Raw genomic sequence first — 19,621 nt, forward strand, 5'->3', positions numbered from 1 at the left:
CCTATTAATATTCTCCTATCTCTATCCTTTCTTTTGGTTTTGCTGAATTTTATAACCCATTTGTATTTGTTTGGATTAAATTTTTAATCTTTTTGCATTTCAGCTAAAAAATCTAGGAGCATGACTGAGCGATTTTTTGTTACTGTTATATAATCTCAATTCCTAGCAACTTATACGTCCATAGATAATCATTGTCATCTATCTAAAACTACAAGACCATCCGCTGACCTGCTGCCTGGAGGACGTGCGCTGGCCCGCCTCGGAATTTGGCGCACTGGTCTCTACTGCGGACAGCGCTTCATACTTTGAACATCACCGCCGTCGCGTGCGCATATCCCGCGAAACTGCGCGTCTCATCTGGCCGCGACCAGCGCTTAGGACTCAACATGCCAAAGCTGTGCTACGCAATCTTGTATGCATGTCTCTCTGCGCATTGCTTGCCAGTCTATACTGTCTGCATATGAGTGCTCGAATGTTACTAAGTTGCCCAGAGCGTAATAAATTGCTAGTCTTGTAGATAATATTATAGACAAGCCCATCACTTTTTAGCTGCATACATTCCGAGTTTCACGCTTACGCCATGCATCAGCACAGACTTCTAATGAAGAATAAACCTTATATAAAATACTATAACTTATATATTACAGTAAATGGCGCTATTGCTTTTAAGTTATCTATTGTTATGTAGTACTATAGTTCTATAGTTAAATCGATCTATTGTTCCTGACTGGTCTATTGTTTGTTCGGCTTTTTGACTTTTTGTTTTGTTTCTATCTATTTCCGCCATTATATCTTGTTATCATCTACTATTATAATGTTGGTGTTGTTTTATAGATCGAATCAGCATATAAAATGGCTGCAATAAGATTAGAAACAAACAAAAAAAAATTGGACTCAAAAAGCCTAACGAAACAACAAAATATACCAGCAGAACAATAGATTCGATTTTAACATATACAGATTACTATAGGAACTACATAACAATAGGATAACTAAAACAATAGCTGCCATTTTCATGTATATATAGAGTATATAAAAAGGTGTTTATTACTTTATTATGGTAATAAATTAGCGTTTATTTCTCATTTAATAAATTCTTATAATTTAATATTGTTAATTTAATTATTAATAATTCAATTTACAATTATTAATTTAATAATTTTTATTATTAATAAATTAATCTATCTAGATGCTTAGAGCGGTAAGGATGTGAATGACACATTGCTGTACTGTATAATATTAATTATTTATTATTTCTTGAGAGTTAGACGAAATGAGTTGTTGGTATGGCTGAAATGGTTTATGGTGACACTGACTAGATATAACTTGCGGCGGCTAAATCGTCGGTGATAAAACTAACAGGACTTAGTAACGAGTAACCCACTCACATTTTCGACGTTCTGGTGTGGGCTCTGATATATTAAGTGTTTTATCTACAAGCACCGTACAATTTATATGATATATATATATACATGTTATAAAATCAATGACCACATGCCGATTGCATACGGCGCAGCTACAGCAGCCCTGTATGTAAACTGCGTCCTTTGGCGCTTATAAACACAATCATACAATAGTACTCGTGAGCACAAAGTGGTGGATGTTTTATCCGGCAGTTGAGCATAATTGAATGTAAATATTTCATCTTTCAATTCATTCGCTGAATATATAACAAAATGCCGCCGACAGGAAAATTATAACTTATGCGACGCGCACACAACAACGACGCACACCACACTTAACACATACAAGAGCAACGCGAGCAAAGCGATTGCGAACAGAACAAGAAAACACAGATGCTCGAGATGAGAGACGAGCAGAAGAGAGAGCCATGAGCAGCCAGAGATAGCAGAGGACGAGAGCATGAGAGCGAGGAAAGCGAAGATGACAACGAGATGATTGTGAGATATGAGATGAGAGAGAGAGATGAAGAGACGAGAGCGAGAGAGAGGAGGGGAAACAGGCACAATGAATTAATTGGCTTCTTTTTTTCTTTAGATGTGAATTTTTAATTCTGAGCGATTCCGGTACACCCCATGGACATTTGGATCAGAAGCAATGACCTCATTTAAAACCTTATTTGTGAAGGGCGTGAAACGCCGTTGCTGCATGCATCTAACCAGTCAGAATAATATACGCTTAATCCACCCTTACGTAAGCCAGGATCTACATATCCTCTACATTGCCGATACGGCCATCCCCGGCAGACTTTGGGAATGAGCCAAACGCCACAAAAATTCTTTACGCCTTTGTGGAAAAAGGAGTACTTAAAGGGAAAAAAACAGCACTGTCTCACCAGCGTGCGATAGTTTCGCAGACGCGGACCGCTCGGTTTTCTGAACTCTCGACACGGATGCCAAACAGCATTCACATCCACAAGTCTTCAAATGGCATATAGCATGTCAACAGCGTGGAAATGAGAGTACAAAGCTGGAATAACAGCCGACCCACCGGCCGTGCATTGACTCAAAAACTAATGTCAGTGGGTCATTATAATACTGACTCGCAAGCGCACCGTAAACATATGTGAACCTCTTTTCACTTACGGGAATATTACATCGCTTTCAGTTAATGACTCAGAGGCAACTTCACATGCAGTCTTGCTGGTAGTGAAGATTCATTATATTCACGCGTTCTTCGCGAACGCAACGCAGGATCCAAAATTCCATACCCTTCCGCCAAATCGGCCCCACCACTTCTTAACTCGCGCTCCGAGTTCATACAATTCTTCTGCCCACTAAAATTGACTGCGTCTCTCGAGTTTTCTCACTGGACACCACATAAGCACAGTATTATCCGACGTCTTAGTACACCAACAATTGGTTGTCCATTAGGAAACAGCTTGTTGCAGTTATGAAGAATGCATTGTCGGCCGCCTTGGACGCTCCTCTAAACGAACAATGCTTAAATGACGACGGAGAGTTGTCGCGTAGCTTTGACAACGGTTGGGACGTGCACCCCGCGTGTGAGAAGGACAACAAGGCGTATTAATCAGCTTCTACGACCTAGTACAAAAGATAGTCCCAACAACTATCCAATTAAATAAGCAGGTGGCCTCTCGACGGTGCACGCATTCTCGGTCGCAGACCAAAAATAGCAATGTGTAGATAGTTAATCGAGCGCGCTCGAATATTGGAGTGGAGTCTGCGGTGGACGCGTCACTACTTCGTAAGTGCTCCGGCTGAGAGCGAAAAGTGTCCTCGTTTCAGCCTAAACCCACTAAATTCGTCACTACGCGATCAGCAATGAGAGTATTCGGCGTGGTGCTTAGCTAAGATGCGCCCAGCTGCGCCCGATGCTAGATCTGACATGGAGATATAGCAGATCTGACGGAGCGCGCTTTCTATACAATCCATTACATCGCAGGCATCAAGCCTTGCGTAGATGTGTTTAAATGCGCACACATGCGCTCGGAGACGGCCTGCAGGATAGTCGACCGCATGTATGTAAACGCCCACGCGCGCACACACAATAACCTCTAAAAACTATCTCATATGCATATCAGGGGCCATTTAAAAACATGGAATTTCCATTGTGTGATGAGTCGTTTCAGCTTCACTCCTCTCTGGAGTCGCCCAGGGAGCTGGTCTCTCCGTAGCACTGGGGCATCCAGTGAACCGCGATACGAGAGATGACAATGGAGGAATGTAAAAGTCGGGTATAGGTTAACCCAAGCGAAGACCTAAGTAATAAAATGCGTATAGGTAAGATACGAAACTCAAAGTCTGTACTCGGGGCATTCTCCTAGTATATAGCTATTAGTCTTTCTGCCGCATTCGGGTTCTCTACGCTGCATACACGGGGCGCGCCATCCGTTAAGATCCCGATTGGCGCGTTTACGAAAACCGTAATGCCATGCGGTCCACTAGGCGTCCCGAGTACGAATCGCATGGCAAGCCGTGCGCGGACTTGCAGCGTCCAGCTTAGTAGATTCCGCCCCGACAGAACAGTCATCTTTCAAAACACACTTCTATCTAAAGTAAGCGGTGCGCGTTGCCAGCGAACTGGTCACGGGAATGTCAGTTATTTTATTAATAAAAATCGTAGCACGCGGAGAGTAGCTCTGGACCGGGCCAGCCTTAATTGCCTGCGTACCCGGCTTGCTGGTGCCTCCTTTTTTTATACTAAATTTGGCATTCCTCTAGGCGTGTGTGCAGGCGAACATGCCCTGCATGTAATGGTTACTTAAGTAACTGTTTTGGTAGACGGAGCCAATCTCACATTCCTGCTAGCGCATTTTCTCTATTACGGTGGAGAAGTAGGACTCGATTTCTCCAACTCCATCTTGTTAGTTCTACCTTTGTTAGGCGCTTATAATACATCTAACACTAGATTAGACTATAATCACCATTATAAATGTATATAATAAAATTATTTGCATGTATATGGCGTGTAGCATTGTGCGTTGCTGTGCGTGGCGATGTATTTATGTGTAGTGCTGGTTATGTGTTTGCGCCGCGTGTTGTCTCGCAGACACACCGAATGAGTCTTCGTTTTTTGCCACGCCATTAATAATTATATGTCCCCTTTCGTGCTTTGGCATCGCCGCAGTTCAAACATAAAACATAAAAATAATAAAAACAACAACAATTAAGTGTGCCTATATATATATTTAGAATAAAGCTGTCAATCATTGCTCTCGTCAATCGTCGCATAGACATAGATTGACATACAAAATAATAACTTCATTATATTATAAAAATATATCAGTTCCGTTCTATTAAAAAACACGTCGTCTGCTACTTAATTTAGAATAAATAATACAAACATACAATAGACTGCAGTAACGTTAGGTAGTATATATATAATATTTATTATACGTTTCGCGTATTTTATTATTAATATATTTAACGTTCGCTACAAGCTAAAGGCTTCACCAGCGAGTTAAATTCGTGATACTCTGCAAATACATTGCAATGAGAAATCGTGTGCTATGCAACTACCGCCAAATTAGCAACAAATAACAGCCAGGAATCCATTCATCAGGAAATTACCAGAAACTTGGTGTTTCACACGATATCACGATAATAAATTCTATCCACAAGGCCAGCCACCTAAAGAACTATATAATTATTTAAATATATATTCAATAAATGTCTCGATGCAATACACGATTGATTCAACGGGTACAGCTAAGGTCACTACCGCCTTACAGATCTACGCGCTCCTGCCCTTGCATACCATCAAAGAAAGCATCTTCCCGATTCTCCTCGAGCTATCAGCATGACTCGGCTTCGGCCCCAGCCCAACAGTGTCTGGCCGCTTCATCCTTTCCCTGAGCTGGCTTCTCGCGCTCTTCTCGTTAGAATCGGCAGCCGCCGTACAGCGATTGGCCAGCCGACTCAAGCAAAGCCCATCAGTACACGATGACATTAAGCGTAAATACAGGCCGCTGCCGCCTGCTTAAATAAGCTCATCATATATAGCATATAATCCAAAAAAAAAATATATATAATGAAGAATAAGAACAATGTGCTATATCCAATACAATATTCGAGAAAATGATAAAAAACCAAGAAAATTTACACTTAAAACACTCAGCTAATAACAATAAAAAAAAATTTATAACCAATAAAGATATAATATAACAAAATAATTAAAAAACTATCAAAAAAATATAAAATACTAAAAAATAACACAAACCTTGATAATAAATAAAAATAAGAATATAATTAAAACTATACCTCGGCAACCTATACAAAATAGGATCGGCGGTTAATGCTAACTGATATATTTGCAATTCATTCCAACGGTACTCTTATAGTCATTGTGCTTATAGTAATATACAATTCTCATAAATTGCAGGAAAACGACATCTGTACATCTTCAAACTATTAGATACACGCTACAATTACCTAGTATCATGGCGTGAACGAATAATATGGGCGCCTCAAGAATTGTGGCTTCAAGCGCACAGGGTCCATAGGCGTCCGTGTATCTGGCCGATCCAACGACGTCTCTCATGACGACCCAGCTTGCGCATATCATCGAACCCGTGCAAGCTCCGATGATTCCAGACGCAATCAAGTATAGTCCCATCGTCTGTACAAACATCAACAGCGTGAAGCCAATACCGGCAAGCAACGTGAAGATGCAGTAGGCGAGTTGGCGCCTGGCGTGTGACTGAAAGAACTGCGCGTTGTACGCAATGCTTAGTAGAATTCTAACAGCCGTATCGACTAGGTATAAGAGTGTCACTGCTGTCGACTCGTTTGCCTGCTTTCCTCCGATCTCAACCGACTTTATCGGTAAGTAAAGACTAATGGTGGTATAGCCGAAATCGATTGGGATAAAACTGAGCATCATTATCCAGAATCGAACGCTTTTGAAGAGTTTCGTAGATATCAGACGCGCTTTCTTTTTCACCGCAAGTGGCGGAGTTTTCTTAACGATGTCGTCAGTGTCAGTAATATCGTGGGTGAATGCAGGATTTACGTACGCATTGCGGCTTATACAGTCCACGTCTCTGGCAGTCGTGCCATTGTAAGTTTGTGATAGTTCATCGCTATCCAACAGGTCATTACTGCTGCCATATCGCCCCACGCGCATGTTATTTCTTTGATCAGCTCTGTCAAAGTCTACCGTGATCAATTTCAACGGGTCCTGTACGCTTTGATAGACCACCGGAACCGAACATTCTTCCCTGTTGTCTCGCTTATCATTGTCTACGTCTTGGGATTGCTGAGAAAGAACCTGACTAACGATTTCCGTGAGTGGTTTTTGATATTCCGATGTTTCGGTTACCGGGAGATGTGCCACTCGTTGTTCGACTGTCATCGGACTGCTTACATAGTCTAAGCTATTTCGTCTGTATTTATCTGCGGGGCACATACCGCCTTCGCTCGACACACTATCGTCTAGCTGCGTGTCTATCCGAATCGGCATTGCGTCATCATAGATATTATAAACGGTAAACGTCAGAGGCCCATCGTCAGTAAAATAATTTTGGTGATGGAATCCCTCGGCGTTTTCCTGCGTTTCCGCATTATGACGCTGGCCTGTGACAGTAGCTGCCGTGCCTGGTGTCGTAGCTCCATTCTTGCCACTCATCCCAGTGTTTCCGATAGATTGGCTACCGTCGTTATTAGACCAGTCAACGCAATCTTCCATGTAGCGTTCGCGATCTCCCCACAGCTGAGCCTCTAACGTTGCCGGTGAGCCAGCCTCCCCGTTGGGAACGGTCAGTCTGGGAAAATGCTCCTCGCTTCGCCCGGCTTCGCTCTGAGGCTGCCCTACCGATTTCATCCGTGAAGCCATCTTTGCATCGACTTCGACGATAGAGACACGTTGGTTTAGTTGATCATCACGTTGATTTCCTGTAGCTGTCGTCGACGGCGCGACTGCTCGCCTTGGCTCGGTAAGCGGTCGGAATAGAAGGCCGCAGACGATCACGTTAAGTACGGCGGCACCGGTTACGAGGAAAGCTCCCTGGTACGTGTACGCCTCCACGAGAATGTTGGTGAGCGGTGGCCATGTCAAGCTGCCCACGCCTGCACCGGTTACGCAGATAGCCGTAGCCATGGCGCCACGCTTGTCAAAATATTCGTTGACTATCGAAAATGAAGCGATGACAATGATGGCAATACCGACGCCTGCAAGGAAAAGATAACAATGCAACAATACAACAATACAATGATACAACAATACAACAATACAATGATACAACAATACAACAATAAAACATAACAAACATGCAAAAATAATTAAAAAATACAATAAAACAACAATACAACAATGACACAACACAACAACAACACAACAATACAACAATACGAAAATACGAAATTACGAAAATACGAAAATACAACAGTACAAAAATACAGCAAGACAACATAACTAGGCAGAAATACAACAGTACAACAACACGGCAATACAACAATGCAACGGTACAACAATACAGCGATACAACAATACAGTGATACAACAACACAGCGTAGAGCATACGATACGATGCACTCTACGATACAACAATACAAAGAAATAGAATTTCTCCACGATGGCAGAACGCGGAAGTGATAGAAGAACGTAATACTTAGTTAATGAGTTTTATTTAGTTAATGCTTTTCGAAAGAAGACAAATATCAATTTCTCCATAGTACGTCAGTCGAACTTTGCGAGTACAAAATCGAACGTATGATGACTTTGAGAGTAATTTTATTTTACGATAATTTCAAGCTGTGTATCAGCAGCAGTCCCGACAACCGATCTAACCGATTTCCGAATCGCAATAAAGTTGCTGGGCTTGCCACCAGATGGCAGTAGCGTTTAGGCGGCTAGACCCGTTGTCGAAAACTGATACCAACGCGTTAACATGCTTATATTTATCAACACAATTAATTTACTCAACACTGGTACTTTTACTTGAGTAAAATTACTCACGTGTGCGCCGGGCTTAAAATTCGATTAATCGTTTTGCAAAAGATAGCTGATGGCGTTTACCGTTTATGACGCCGATGCCGATGTAGAGGATGATTAGGCTGTTCGTGACGAAACCAAGGATCAGTCCTGATCCAGCGAGCAAACCTCCAACTATGCACGTGCGCCGGGCACCGTACTTCTTATATATGACACTCGCCAGAGGCGCTGCAAAATGTTAATGTGTAACATTTTCAGACCTCAGTGTATATATCATATATATATATATAATATTTATATATGCACAAGGGAAGATTATNCCGCCACAGACTTCGCTGTAGACAGCTAGAAGCACTATGGTTTAACATACAAGAAAGAGGGGTCAGTTTGGTTCCTATGGGTATGTGTCGCAACAGTGTGATTGGTTTATGGCTAGGCAACGCCGCCTCAACAGCGCAGCAGCTTAACGATGGCGTAGTGATTTAAAGAACCGGAATTCATGCCACATTTGCGTTACGCAGGGTTGCTAGCGCTGCGTTTGATGAATTGCACCTACGAGGCTTTGCGTGCGTACTATCGTAAAACTCTGTGGTCGCAATACACTTTGCGGCAACGTTGAATGAATCGCGGCCACCCAGGGGCCCGCCTTAGTGCCCCTGCGGGGTCCGTGGCAGAGCCGCCGGGCAGGGGTTCCGGAAGATCTCTCAGAGTTTAGACTAATCAAAGGCCCTGCTAAATTGCTGGACAAAAAAATTGTGGGCAGGGAACCAAGGAGCAACATATAGCCAAGGAGATGAAGCCCGGGGGGGGGACTCACCCCACATTAATGCTAAGGTATCTGGTATGTGCCACTGAAAAAGAGACAAAGTTAAAAATGGGGGGGCTCTGGAACTAACTCCAGTCCTGAAAATGGGTGTCGTTCGGAACTTAATGTTGGTTGAATGTGTATGCTGCTGGAACGGCTATGTCGAAAATGGGGGTCTCCGGAACTAGCCTAGGTCGTTGAAATTCAATGCTATGAAACTGGACACGTTTAAAAAGAGGGGGTTCGCGGAACTGTGGGGGGAACAAGTGATTTGCTTTATAATGCTATGCATGTATGCAACTTGAACCATAATAATTGTTGTATTATGTAGAGAGAGAGAAAAACATGAACCCGGAGAGAGATGAACGCACGCAACACCGGCACACACACACACGGCGCGCGCGTGCGGCATAGCACAACACTAACTAAAGCAGACAGAGGGCACTCAGGAGAGAGGCATTACCCCCCGCGATGGCTGCATAGCCAATACGACTCACCGAAACACACGAATAACCCACGATATACGCAGCGTACCATGTATCTCGATCGCCGCTCAGTCAGCAAGCCCGGTTGTGGCTGGCTCGCGTCGCTGACCGCTAATATCGATCGCGTCAGCACACACGACGCAGCGCACGCACGCAACGCACCACACGAGCACACACATGCCAGCACAGACACTACACACATCGGACGGTCACACACACACGTTATGGTCTGGCAGCGGGGCGCGTACCGGGACTACAGAATCTATGGAGACTCTACCGTGCTAGCGGCGGGGTGTGCGTTGACGAGGTAACGGCGATAGTGGGGAACACGCAACGTCACGACGACAGACCCGATCACTAACCTCGCCTCCACTGCCGTGGGCGAGGTAAAAAATAAGATAGCATGTAAGAGTATTATTAGAGGTCAGTCTGAACGTTGTATTATAATTTGATAATGTTGTTAACACCCTTAAGTGTGCCTACCTTTTGCCGGCGGGAAACAGCAATCAGTGTGACAATGATGGTCCGCCAATTGGACTCCCAAGAAATAAAACGCCTGACATCGAATTATCAATTACAGCACGAAGTTTTATATGGATTGATTTCGACAGCCTTAATTTTTCGATGGATAAGTGGTCCAGCTTGTAGGCTAGGTACATCACTCCATTTTTGGGCGATCCCCCTATATATTCTGCAAGATATCTTCTTCTTCTTACCTTTTTCATTGCAAAATAGAATTGGGGGGGGGTGACCCCACGCCACCACATCATTTTTGGCAAGACATTTGCAAGAGTGTTTCTTTTTTTTTCTTTTCTTCTTCTGTCTTCTTCTTTCTTTTTCTATTTCTTTTTCTTTTTCTTTTCTTTTTTTTTTTCTTTCTTCTTCTTCGGTTTTTCTTGCAAATGATAGGCGGGAGAGCGACGACCGTCACCGCTCCTGCCCCCACCTGTCGGCGCCCCATCTTGGACCGCGTAACGTTATGGTTTTACTCTTGGGATTACGGGAATAAATGAATATACGTGCTCTTTGAGAATTCAAAAAGCAACACTATAATAATTGTGCACTTAGGCAACCTTAATAACACTAGGCAAACCTAATTTACCGCGGAGCAGAATCAATTCGATGGCTCAACATCTTGTTAGGCAACAACATGTGAACGTCAGCCGAACCGAACTACGCATGTTTATTTTTTGTTTGGCGCATAAATATTTCACGGACGGGTTGTCGACCAGATTACCAAATTTTACGGATTTCAATTAGAGCATTTTCTTAGTAATTAAGCAGTGATAATGGACAAAACTAATAGCGCGTTTGGATAAGGTAATGTCTTATTAAGCCTACACAAGGTGCGCAGTTACTGTACAATTCGTGCCGAACTTTGCATAATCGATGGTCGAATTATGCCTTTAATTAGAAACCGAACATTCGGCATAACACATTGATGTATTAAGAAAGTGATGTATAGAAGAAGTGTATAATTTAAGCGTTTTTAGCAGTTTAATAATACTTACTTAGTAGGCATGACAGAGATGGTTCGCAGTCCGTCCGATCGTGGATGTCTGTAGGCGCATTAGGTTCCAAGTCTGTTCATCGATGTCAATCATAAAATCCAGACGACGGCGTTCTGTTGTCGCCAGCTGAGGACGCCCCAGTGATAGGGCAGCAGCCATGACAAACGACACTAGCCCCAGCACTCATACGCGTCAGGGGTTGGGTGCGGTTTCTCGCCGCTAGACGGGTGGACTCTCACGTATTTGAACAGACTTTTAGGCGGACACTGGGATCTGATGTGCAACGCCTTCGTCGTGAGACGTAGCAGAGGTCGCGTTGAAGAAACGTGGCGCGCCATGAGCAAACGTACGATACACACTATCAGCAGAGATGCGTACGGAAGGGTTGGCGTAGACGAGCAGCGAGTTCTTCTAGTTCTTGCATTAACAAAGTGCGAGGGCTGCGCTTGGTGGCGGCTTGTATTATAAACTGAGACGTTTACTGGCGGGCGGCCAGCGGCCCCAGCAGCACGCGTCTGCACACCTGCTGATATAGTTTGTCCGTTTCTAGACAAGAGGAGCGCGCCGTGTGGGCGCGTGTATGCCTCATTCGCGCAAAGAACGGATAGATTGTGGAGATGTGTGGTCGGCACGTGGCCACTACGCGTAGATCGAATTCGAGATTGCGATATTACAAAACCGGTCGATACCGGCTCTATCCTCCACTGCAGCTGCTGCTAGTTGTTTGAACAAGAATCGTAAAAATGTGATAAATATTTACTCTGGGACATCACACTAAGAACAGTCCCTGAGGTCAACACATTTATCTTCGAGACATGGTGGTATACATGCGCGCGATCGCGCGCGAACGCACAAGCACAACACACGCGCCGCGCACGCATGCACACACACACACCACCAGCACACAACACGACACACACGCGGGCGCAGCAACACACACACACACAGAGCACACACAGCTCCACACACCACACAACGGCACCGCGGCGCGCGCGGGCTGCGTATATATAATATATATATACTCAGTGCACGCAGTTGCGTGCATCCCACACACCCGGATTCAGACGCAGCACGCAAACATGCCGCACATATAAACGCATACACACAGCGGCACGCGCCGCACAGCACGCAGTGATGCACCCACGTGCACAGTCACTCACGCACGGCACGCATGCACGCGCGCGCAGACGCGACAGGTGGGGCAACGCTCGCAACACACAATATTATAAATGAGATCTATGCTCATCACTGATATGCAGAGGCCATTAACATGGAATCGAGTGTGTGATGAGTCGTTTCGTGTCACTTTCCGGCGCCAGCGTCCTCTGTAGGCCTATGCCAGTAACATGGCGACGAGAGATACATGGGGAATGTAATCGGGTATAGTTTTTACCTAAAGCACGACCTAGTAATAAAAAGCGGATAGCTAAGTATACGACCAGTCTGTAATGCATCTCTAAGTATAGCCTATAGGTTTTCCTGCCGATTTCGTTTAGGCTGATAACGGCGTCGCCAATCCGTTAGAGTGTTGGCGCTTACGAAAAACGTGAGCCTTTACGTGGTGATAGAACGAATGGCGTTGCGCGGTGCGAAGCGCATGAAGTCGGCGACAAACAGGCCATCTTTTAAAAGCAACTTCTAGTAAAGTAAGCCGGTGTTTTGGCAGGGAGCAGATACTGGTGCAGCGGGAAGTGTCAGTTATTTTTATTAATAAATCGTTGCCTGCCGAGTGTAGCTGCTGGAGGGAGCCTTAATTGCTGCGTAGCCGGCTTGGCTGCTGTGCCCTTACCTTTTTTTAAATACCAAATTTGGCATTTCTCTAGGCAAGTGAGGCGAACGTGCCCTGTATGGTGATTTAAGTAACTGTTTTGTAAGACGAAGCAATCCAATTGCCTAAAGTAGGCATTTCTATACTACGTGAAGAAGTAGGACTCGATTTTCTCAGCTTGCCATTTTATTTAATTCTACTCCTTGTTGGGCGTATATACATCTACAACTAGATAGACTATATCAGCTATCATAAAATGTATAATATTTTACATGTATATGTGCGTGGCGTGCGTGCGTGCGTGCGTGTGTGTGTAGGTGGTTGTGTACGCGGCGTGTGTGTGCGCGCGTGTGTCTTGCAGACACGAGTCATTCGTTTTGGCACGATTAAATAATTAATGTCGGCTCTTCGTGTGTTTGGTCGGCGGATGTGCAAAACATGGAAATAATAAAAGAATAAACAACAACAATTAAGGTGGTATAATATATATTAGTAATAAAGTGTCAATCATTGTGCCGCTCTCGTCGGCATAGAAATATGACATACAAAATAACAACTTCAATTAATATATAAATAATCAGTTTCCGTTCTATAAAAAACAACGTGTCTGCTACTTAATTAGAATAAATCAATACAACTATAACAATAGAACTGGCAGTTGAACGTTAGTATATATTTATATATATATAAGTCGGTTCGCGAGTATTTATTTATAAATTATTACGTCGTAGTACAAGTAAAGCCACGCGAAGTTATCGTGACTACTCGCAAATAATTGAATAGAAAGGTGTGCTATGCACTACGCGCAAATATTAACAGCAAATAACCAGCCAGGATCGCATGCATCAGGAAATACGCAGAACTTGGTGGTTTCACTGACACAATATCACGATAAATGAAATTCTATGCACAAGCCATCACGTAAAGAACTATATATATAATTTAAATTATATATTCAATAAATGTCTCGATCGATGAATACACGATGACAACGGTACGCTAAGTCACTACCGTTACATGATTACGACGTTGCTTGGCATACCATCAAAGAAAGCATCTTCCGATTCCTCCTCCGAGCTATCAGATGACTCGGCTTCGGCAGCAACAGTGTCGGCGCTGTCTCCTTCCCTGAGCTTCTTCTCGCGTCTTCTCGTTAGAATCGGCAGCGGTACAGCGATGGCAGCCGACAGCAGCATCAGTACACCGATGATCGTAAATACAGGCCGTGTCCGCTGCTTGCTATCATATAGGGCACCTATACAAAATAGATCGCGGTTAATGCTAACTGATATATTTGCAATTATTAACGGTCACTATAGCTTGTGCTTTAGTATATACATTCTATAAATTGAGAACGACATTGTACATCTTCAACTATTAGAACACGCTACAATTACCTAGTATCATGGGTGCAACGAATAATATGGGCGCCTCCAAGAATTGTCTCAAGGCACAGGCGTCCGTGTATCTGGCCGGTCCAACGACGTCTCTCATGACGACCCAGCTTGCGCATATCATCGAACCCGTGCAAGCTCCAATGATTCCAGACGCAATCAAGTATAGTCCAATCGTCTGTACAAACATCAACAGCGTGAAGCCAATACCGACAAGCAACGTAGGCGAGTTGGCGCCTGGCGTGTGACTGAAAGAACTGCGCGTTGTACGCAATGCTTAGTAGAATTCTAACGGCCGTATCGACTAGGTATAAGAGTGTCACTGCTGTCGACTCGTTTGCCTGCTTTCCTCCGATCTCAACCGACTTCATCGGTAAGTAAAGACTAATGGTGGTATAGCCGAAATCGATTGGGATAAAACTGAGCATCATTATCCAGAATCGAACGCTTTTGAAGAGTTTCGTAGATATCAGACGCGCTTTCTTTTTCACCGCAAGTGGCGGGGTTTTCTTAACGATGTCATCAGTGTCAGTAATATCGTGGATAAATGCAGGATTTACGTACGCATTGCGGCTTATACAGTCCACGTCTCTGGCAGTCGTGCCATCGTAAGTTTGTGATAGTTCATCGCTATCCAACAGGTCATTACTGCTGCCATATCGCCCCACGCGCATGTTATTTCTTTGATCCGCTCTGTCAAAGTCTACCGTGATCAATTTCAACGGGTCCTGTACGCTTTGATAGACCACCGGAACCAAACATTCTTCCCTGTTGTCTCGCTTATCACTGTCTACGTCTTGGGATTGCTGAGAAAGAACCTGACTAACGATTTCCGTGAGTGATTTTTGATATCCCGATGTTTCGGTTACCGGGAGATGTGCCACTCGTTGTTCGACTGTCATCGGACTGCTTACATAGTCTAAGCTATTTCGTCTGTATTTACCTGCGGGGCACATACCGCCTTCGCTCGACACACTATCGTCTAGCTGCGTGTCTATCCAAATCGGCATTGCGTCATCATAGATATTATAAACGGTAAACGTCAGAGGCCCATCGTCAGTAAAAGAATTTTGGTGATGGAATCCTTCGGCGTTTTCCTGCGTTTCCGCATTATGACGCTGGCCTGTGACAGTAGCTACCGTGCCTGGTGTCGTAGCTCCATTCTTGCCACTCATCCCAGTGTTTCCGATAGATTGGCTACCGTCGTTATTAGACCAGTCAACGCAATCTTCCATGTAGCGTTCGCGATCTCCCCACAGCTGAGCCTCTAACGTTGCCGGTGAGCCAGCCTCCTCGTTGGGAACGGTCAGTCTGGGAAAATGCTCCTCGCTTCGCCCGGCTTCGCTCTGAGGCTGCCCTACCGATTTCATCCGTGAAGCCATCTTTGCATCGACTTCGACGATAGAGACACGTTGGTTTAGTTGATCATCACGTTGATTTCCTGTAACTGTCGTCGACGGCGCGACTGCTCGCCTTGGCTCGGTAAGCGGTCGGAATAGAAGGCCGCAGACGATCACGTTAAGTACGGCGGCACCGGTTACGAGGAAAGCTCCCTGGTACGTGTACGCCTCCACGAGAATGTTGGTGAGTAGTGGCCATGTCAGGCTGCCCACGCCTGCCCCGGTTACGCAGATAGCCGTAGCCATGGCGCCACGCTTGTCAAAATATTCGTTGACTATCGAAAATGAAGCGATGACAATGATGGCAATACCGACGCCTGTAAGGAAAAGATAACAATGCAACAATACAACAATACAATGATACAACAATACAACAATACAATGATACAACAATACAACAATAAAACATAACAAACATGCAAAAATAATAAAAAAATACAATAAAACAACAATACAATAATGACACAACACAACAACAATACAACAACACAACAATACAACAATACGAAAATACGAAAATACGAAAATACGAAAATACGAAAATACAACAGTACAAAAATACAGCAAGACAACATAACTAAGCAGAAATACAACAGTACAACAACACGGCAATACAACAATGCAACGGTACAACAATACAACGATACAACAATACAGTGATACAACAACACAGCGTAGAGCATACAATACGATGCACTCTAGGATACAACAATACAAAGAAATACAATTTCTCCACGATGGCAGAACGCGGAAGTGATAGAAGAACGTAATACTTAGTTAATGAGTTTTATTTAGTTAATGCTTTCTGAAAGAAGCCAAATATCAATTTCTCCATATTACGTCAGTCGAACTTTGCGAGTACAAAATCGAACGTATGATGACTTTGAGAGTAATTTTATTTTACGATAATTTCAAGCTGTGTATCAGCAGCAGTCCCGACAACCGATCTAACCGATTTCCGAATCGCAATAAAGTTGCTGGGCTTGCCACCAGGTGGCAGTAGCGTTCAGGCGGCTAGACCCGTTATCGAAAACTGATACCAACGCGTTCTAACAATGCTTATATTTATCACAGCAATTAATTTACTCAACACTGGTACTTTTACTTGAGTAAAATTACTCACGTGTGGCGCCGGGCTTAAAATCGATGAATCGTTTGAAAAAAGGTAGCTGATGGCGTTTACCGTTTATGACGCGATGCCGATGTAGAGGAAGATTAGGCTGTCTGTGACGAAACCAAGGATCAGTCCTGATCAAGCGAGCAACCTCCAACTATGCACGTGCGTCCGGGCACCGTACTTCTTATATATTGTAAGCGGCCAGATTGCATATGCACGAGAAAAGCGATAGCGATGCGGGGAAATGCAATCTTGGCGCCACAGTGTCGAGAGAGGTTGTCACAACATGCTGAGAGTGGACACTACGCGAGCCAAGTCGAGCAGTACGAGAGTAAGCAAATGGTCGAGCGCCGGGGCTAAGGTTTCCCCGGCATTGCGCATTGTGACAACCTAGACGCTTGACAGATGCCTATGACATCAGGCAGGAATGGGATCATGGAATTCGGCCAAAGTACGAAGCGAGGGCGAAGACACGCAATATCCGTAGCATTCGGTAATGGGTAATGGAGAAGGTATAGGACTGCATTCTCGTATTTGGTATGTCCAGTGGCCGAGGAAGCGGAGAAGGGAAGCCTATAAGCGAGAGTGGACGTAGAGAAAGGCGCGGCGCGTATATAAGGTGAAGCCATTGCCTTCTCGGGCTCTTGTTAGACGACACTGATCGAGAAAGGTGTAGTGCGTGATACGGTTGCTGATGTATATGAACGGTCTTGGCTAGTCTGTAGTACATTGAGTTTCCATGTTGTATTATGTAGTAAAACACTACTGAACGCTACTTCTCCGTCTTGTCTTTGTCTTTACTTGTCTCTAGTTCATTACAGAACATCTTAAAAAGGTAGCGCGAATCACGTGTGCTACAATATGACACTCACCAGAGCGCCTGGAAAATGGTAAGTGTGTAACATTTTCAGACCTCAGTGTATATATCATACATATATATACGGTATAGTATATATATTATATATATATATAGTAGTATATATATATATGATATTTATTTATTTATACTAAGTGCACAAGGGAAGATTAAGCGTGACGAGTCTAGTTTGCGTAAATTTGCATGATCATCGAACGCGACAAATTCTCGTATTTCTCACCGGATATTGCCAGCGGTACAGCTTGTTAATCATGGCAAGTTAACAGTTCAATTCATTTACGTTTGCTGGTTACAGCTTCGGCAGCAACTCGCTGTCACAAACATCGTAAAGTTACGACTATGGATAATATATATTAACACTAAAACGATCTGATAAGCGGCCCTGTTCGCCTAGTTGGCTTCTTGTATGCGTTGCTGTCTGTTACTTACCGAAAAGATATGATAAAGCAGTGTTCAGGCCTCCAATCGTAGACGTATGCATGACATTACTGCCTAGCATATCCATGATATCTATCATGTAAATTCCGAAAGCTTTCTGTTGACCCCAAGTGAAGGCAAAGCATATCGTAGCAGCTGCGACAACGACCCACCCCCAGCCGCCGTCGGGGGCTGCTCGTTTCTCCGTCGGTTCGACGCTACGCTCCGTGTATTCGTGTCTGTGCGCGGGGACATTGTCTGTCTTTGTGTGACGGGCTGTAACGATGACCTGCTGTGTCACGTTTGGTGGCATCGGAATCGCGTGGGATATCTGACCAGGCGGTATTGAGTGAACTTAACTACGCCAAGTAATTCTATACTATCGNTCTGTATTCTGTACTGCCCTCGCGGAAGCGCTGTTACAGCTACTCTACTAGAGAAATGTGATCTTGGCTCATTAACTCGCTTGCGGTGACTGACACGCAGCCAGCTACGCGGCTGCACTTTACTCGGCGCTCGTAAAATTTCGCAACGTACTCGCGTTCGTATTGGCTGCGCTCCGTAAATATCAACCTTTCAAGCAAACAAATTGTACTCGCGATTACCATCCGAGGTAGAAGCCGAAACCAGAATAATCTAGTTTGAATTTTTTATGGATGCACGTTTCAATCGATAACCGACCAACTCGGGGTATACGTTCTTGTTGATATTGTCTATGAACTATTTGCATTTAAAAAGGGTCGTTGGCGCAATGCCTAGTTTATGAAAAAATAGTACAGAGAGATAAGAATAAAAATACACAGCACGCCTGCTCCACATGGGCACCACATGACTAAATGACACTCCGTGTTTATGATACTGCGATGAAATAAACAAACAACCAACCAATGCTTCACCTGTTGAAACCCTGAAATTGCACGAAGAACGTACTGGCAGCCAAACACGATAAATAATTGTGTAAATTGAATTTGGTAATATAGAAGAAGAAGATTTCGCGTCAAAATGAGTGTTATCCGCCCAGCACAGTTATAGGAGGGATATAGCCTTGACAAATATATTTACGCGAAGTTATTCACATTGATAATAAACATTGCCCTGGTATACAGGGGCAGGCATTGCTAGTCTGTGTGGCGCAATAATCTATGCACATCGTTATATTGCTGACGATGCATATTCCATAACGAGCCTGACAACGCATGTATCTAAGTGGCCGTCTGTAACTATGTGTACGTCAACACCTGTTACTCGGCGCAGGTTGTTAGTTTACGAGATGACAAATAGCGAGAGCGTTATTTCCCGTGATGGTGGTGGTGGTGGTGGTGGTGGTGGTGGTGGTGGTGGTGGTTGTGGTGGTGGTGGTGGTGGTGGTGGTTTCCTCGTGCGATGCTACGCCTGCCCCATAAAGAGAAGATTGTGTCAAGAGCGCGCGCGCTCTCTCACTCTTTCTCTCTCTCTCTCTCTCTCTCTCTCTCTCTCTCTCTCTCTCTCTCTC

The 19,621-nt window shown here is 44.2% G+C and overlaps 1 protein-coding gene across 1 annotated transcript; it reads right to left on the minus strand.

The window, feature by feature from the left end:
• Positions 1-5,826: 5,826 nt before the first annotated feature.
• Positions 5,827-18,608, minus strand: LOC106807664. The gene is made up of 3 exons (XM_014810078.1): positions 18,142-18,608; positions 8,440-8,583; positions 5,827-7,592 (listed from the first exon to the last, which is right to left on the minus strand). Exons 1-3 carry the CDS (start codon positions 18,440-18,442, stop codon positions 5,827-5,829), a joined length of 2,211 nt encoding a protein of 736 aa, XP_014665564.1. The 5' UTR covers positions 18,443-18,608.
• Positions 18,609-19,621: the final 1,013 nt, after the last annotated feature.

Source organism: Priapulus caudatus, unplaced genomic scaffold, assembly GCF_000485595.1.
Source record: "Priapulus caudatus unplaced genomic scaffold, Priapulus_caudatus-5.0.1 Scaffold228, whole genome shotgun sequence".
Taxonomy (NCBI): Eukaryota; Metazoa; Priapulida; class Priapulimorpha; order Priapulimorphida; family Priapulidae; genus Priapulus; species Priapulus caudatus.

What these genes read in the sequence shown, in the direction of transcription:
- LOC106807664 (XM_014810078.1), bottom strand. Translation starts at nt 18,442, where the DNA reads ATGCCACCAAACGTGACACAGCAGGTCATCGTTACAGCCCGTCACACA. An exon ending in TGCTTTATCATATCTTTTCG is followed by an intron (nt 8,584 to 18,141) that starts GTAAGTAACAGA and finishes AACATTTTGCAG; the next exon opens with CGCCTCTGGCGAGTGTCATA. An exon ending in CGGCATCGGCGTCATAAACG is followed by an intron (nt 7,593 to 8,439) that starts GTAAACGCCATC and finishes TTTTCCTTGCAG; the next exon opens with GCGTCGGTATTGCCATCATT.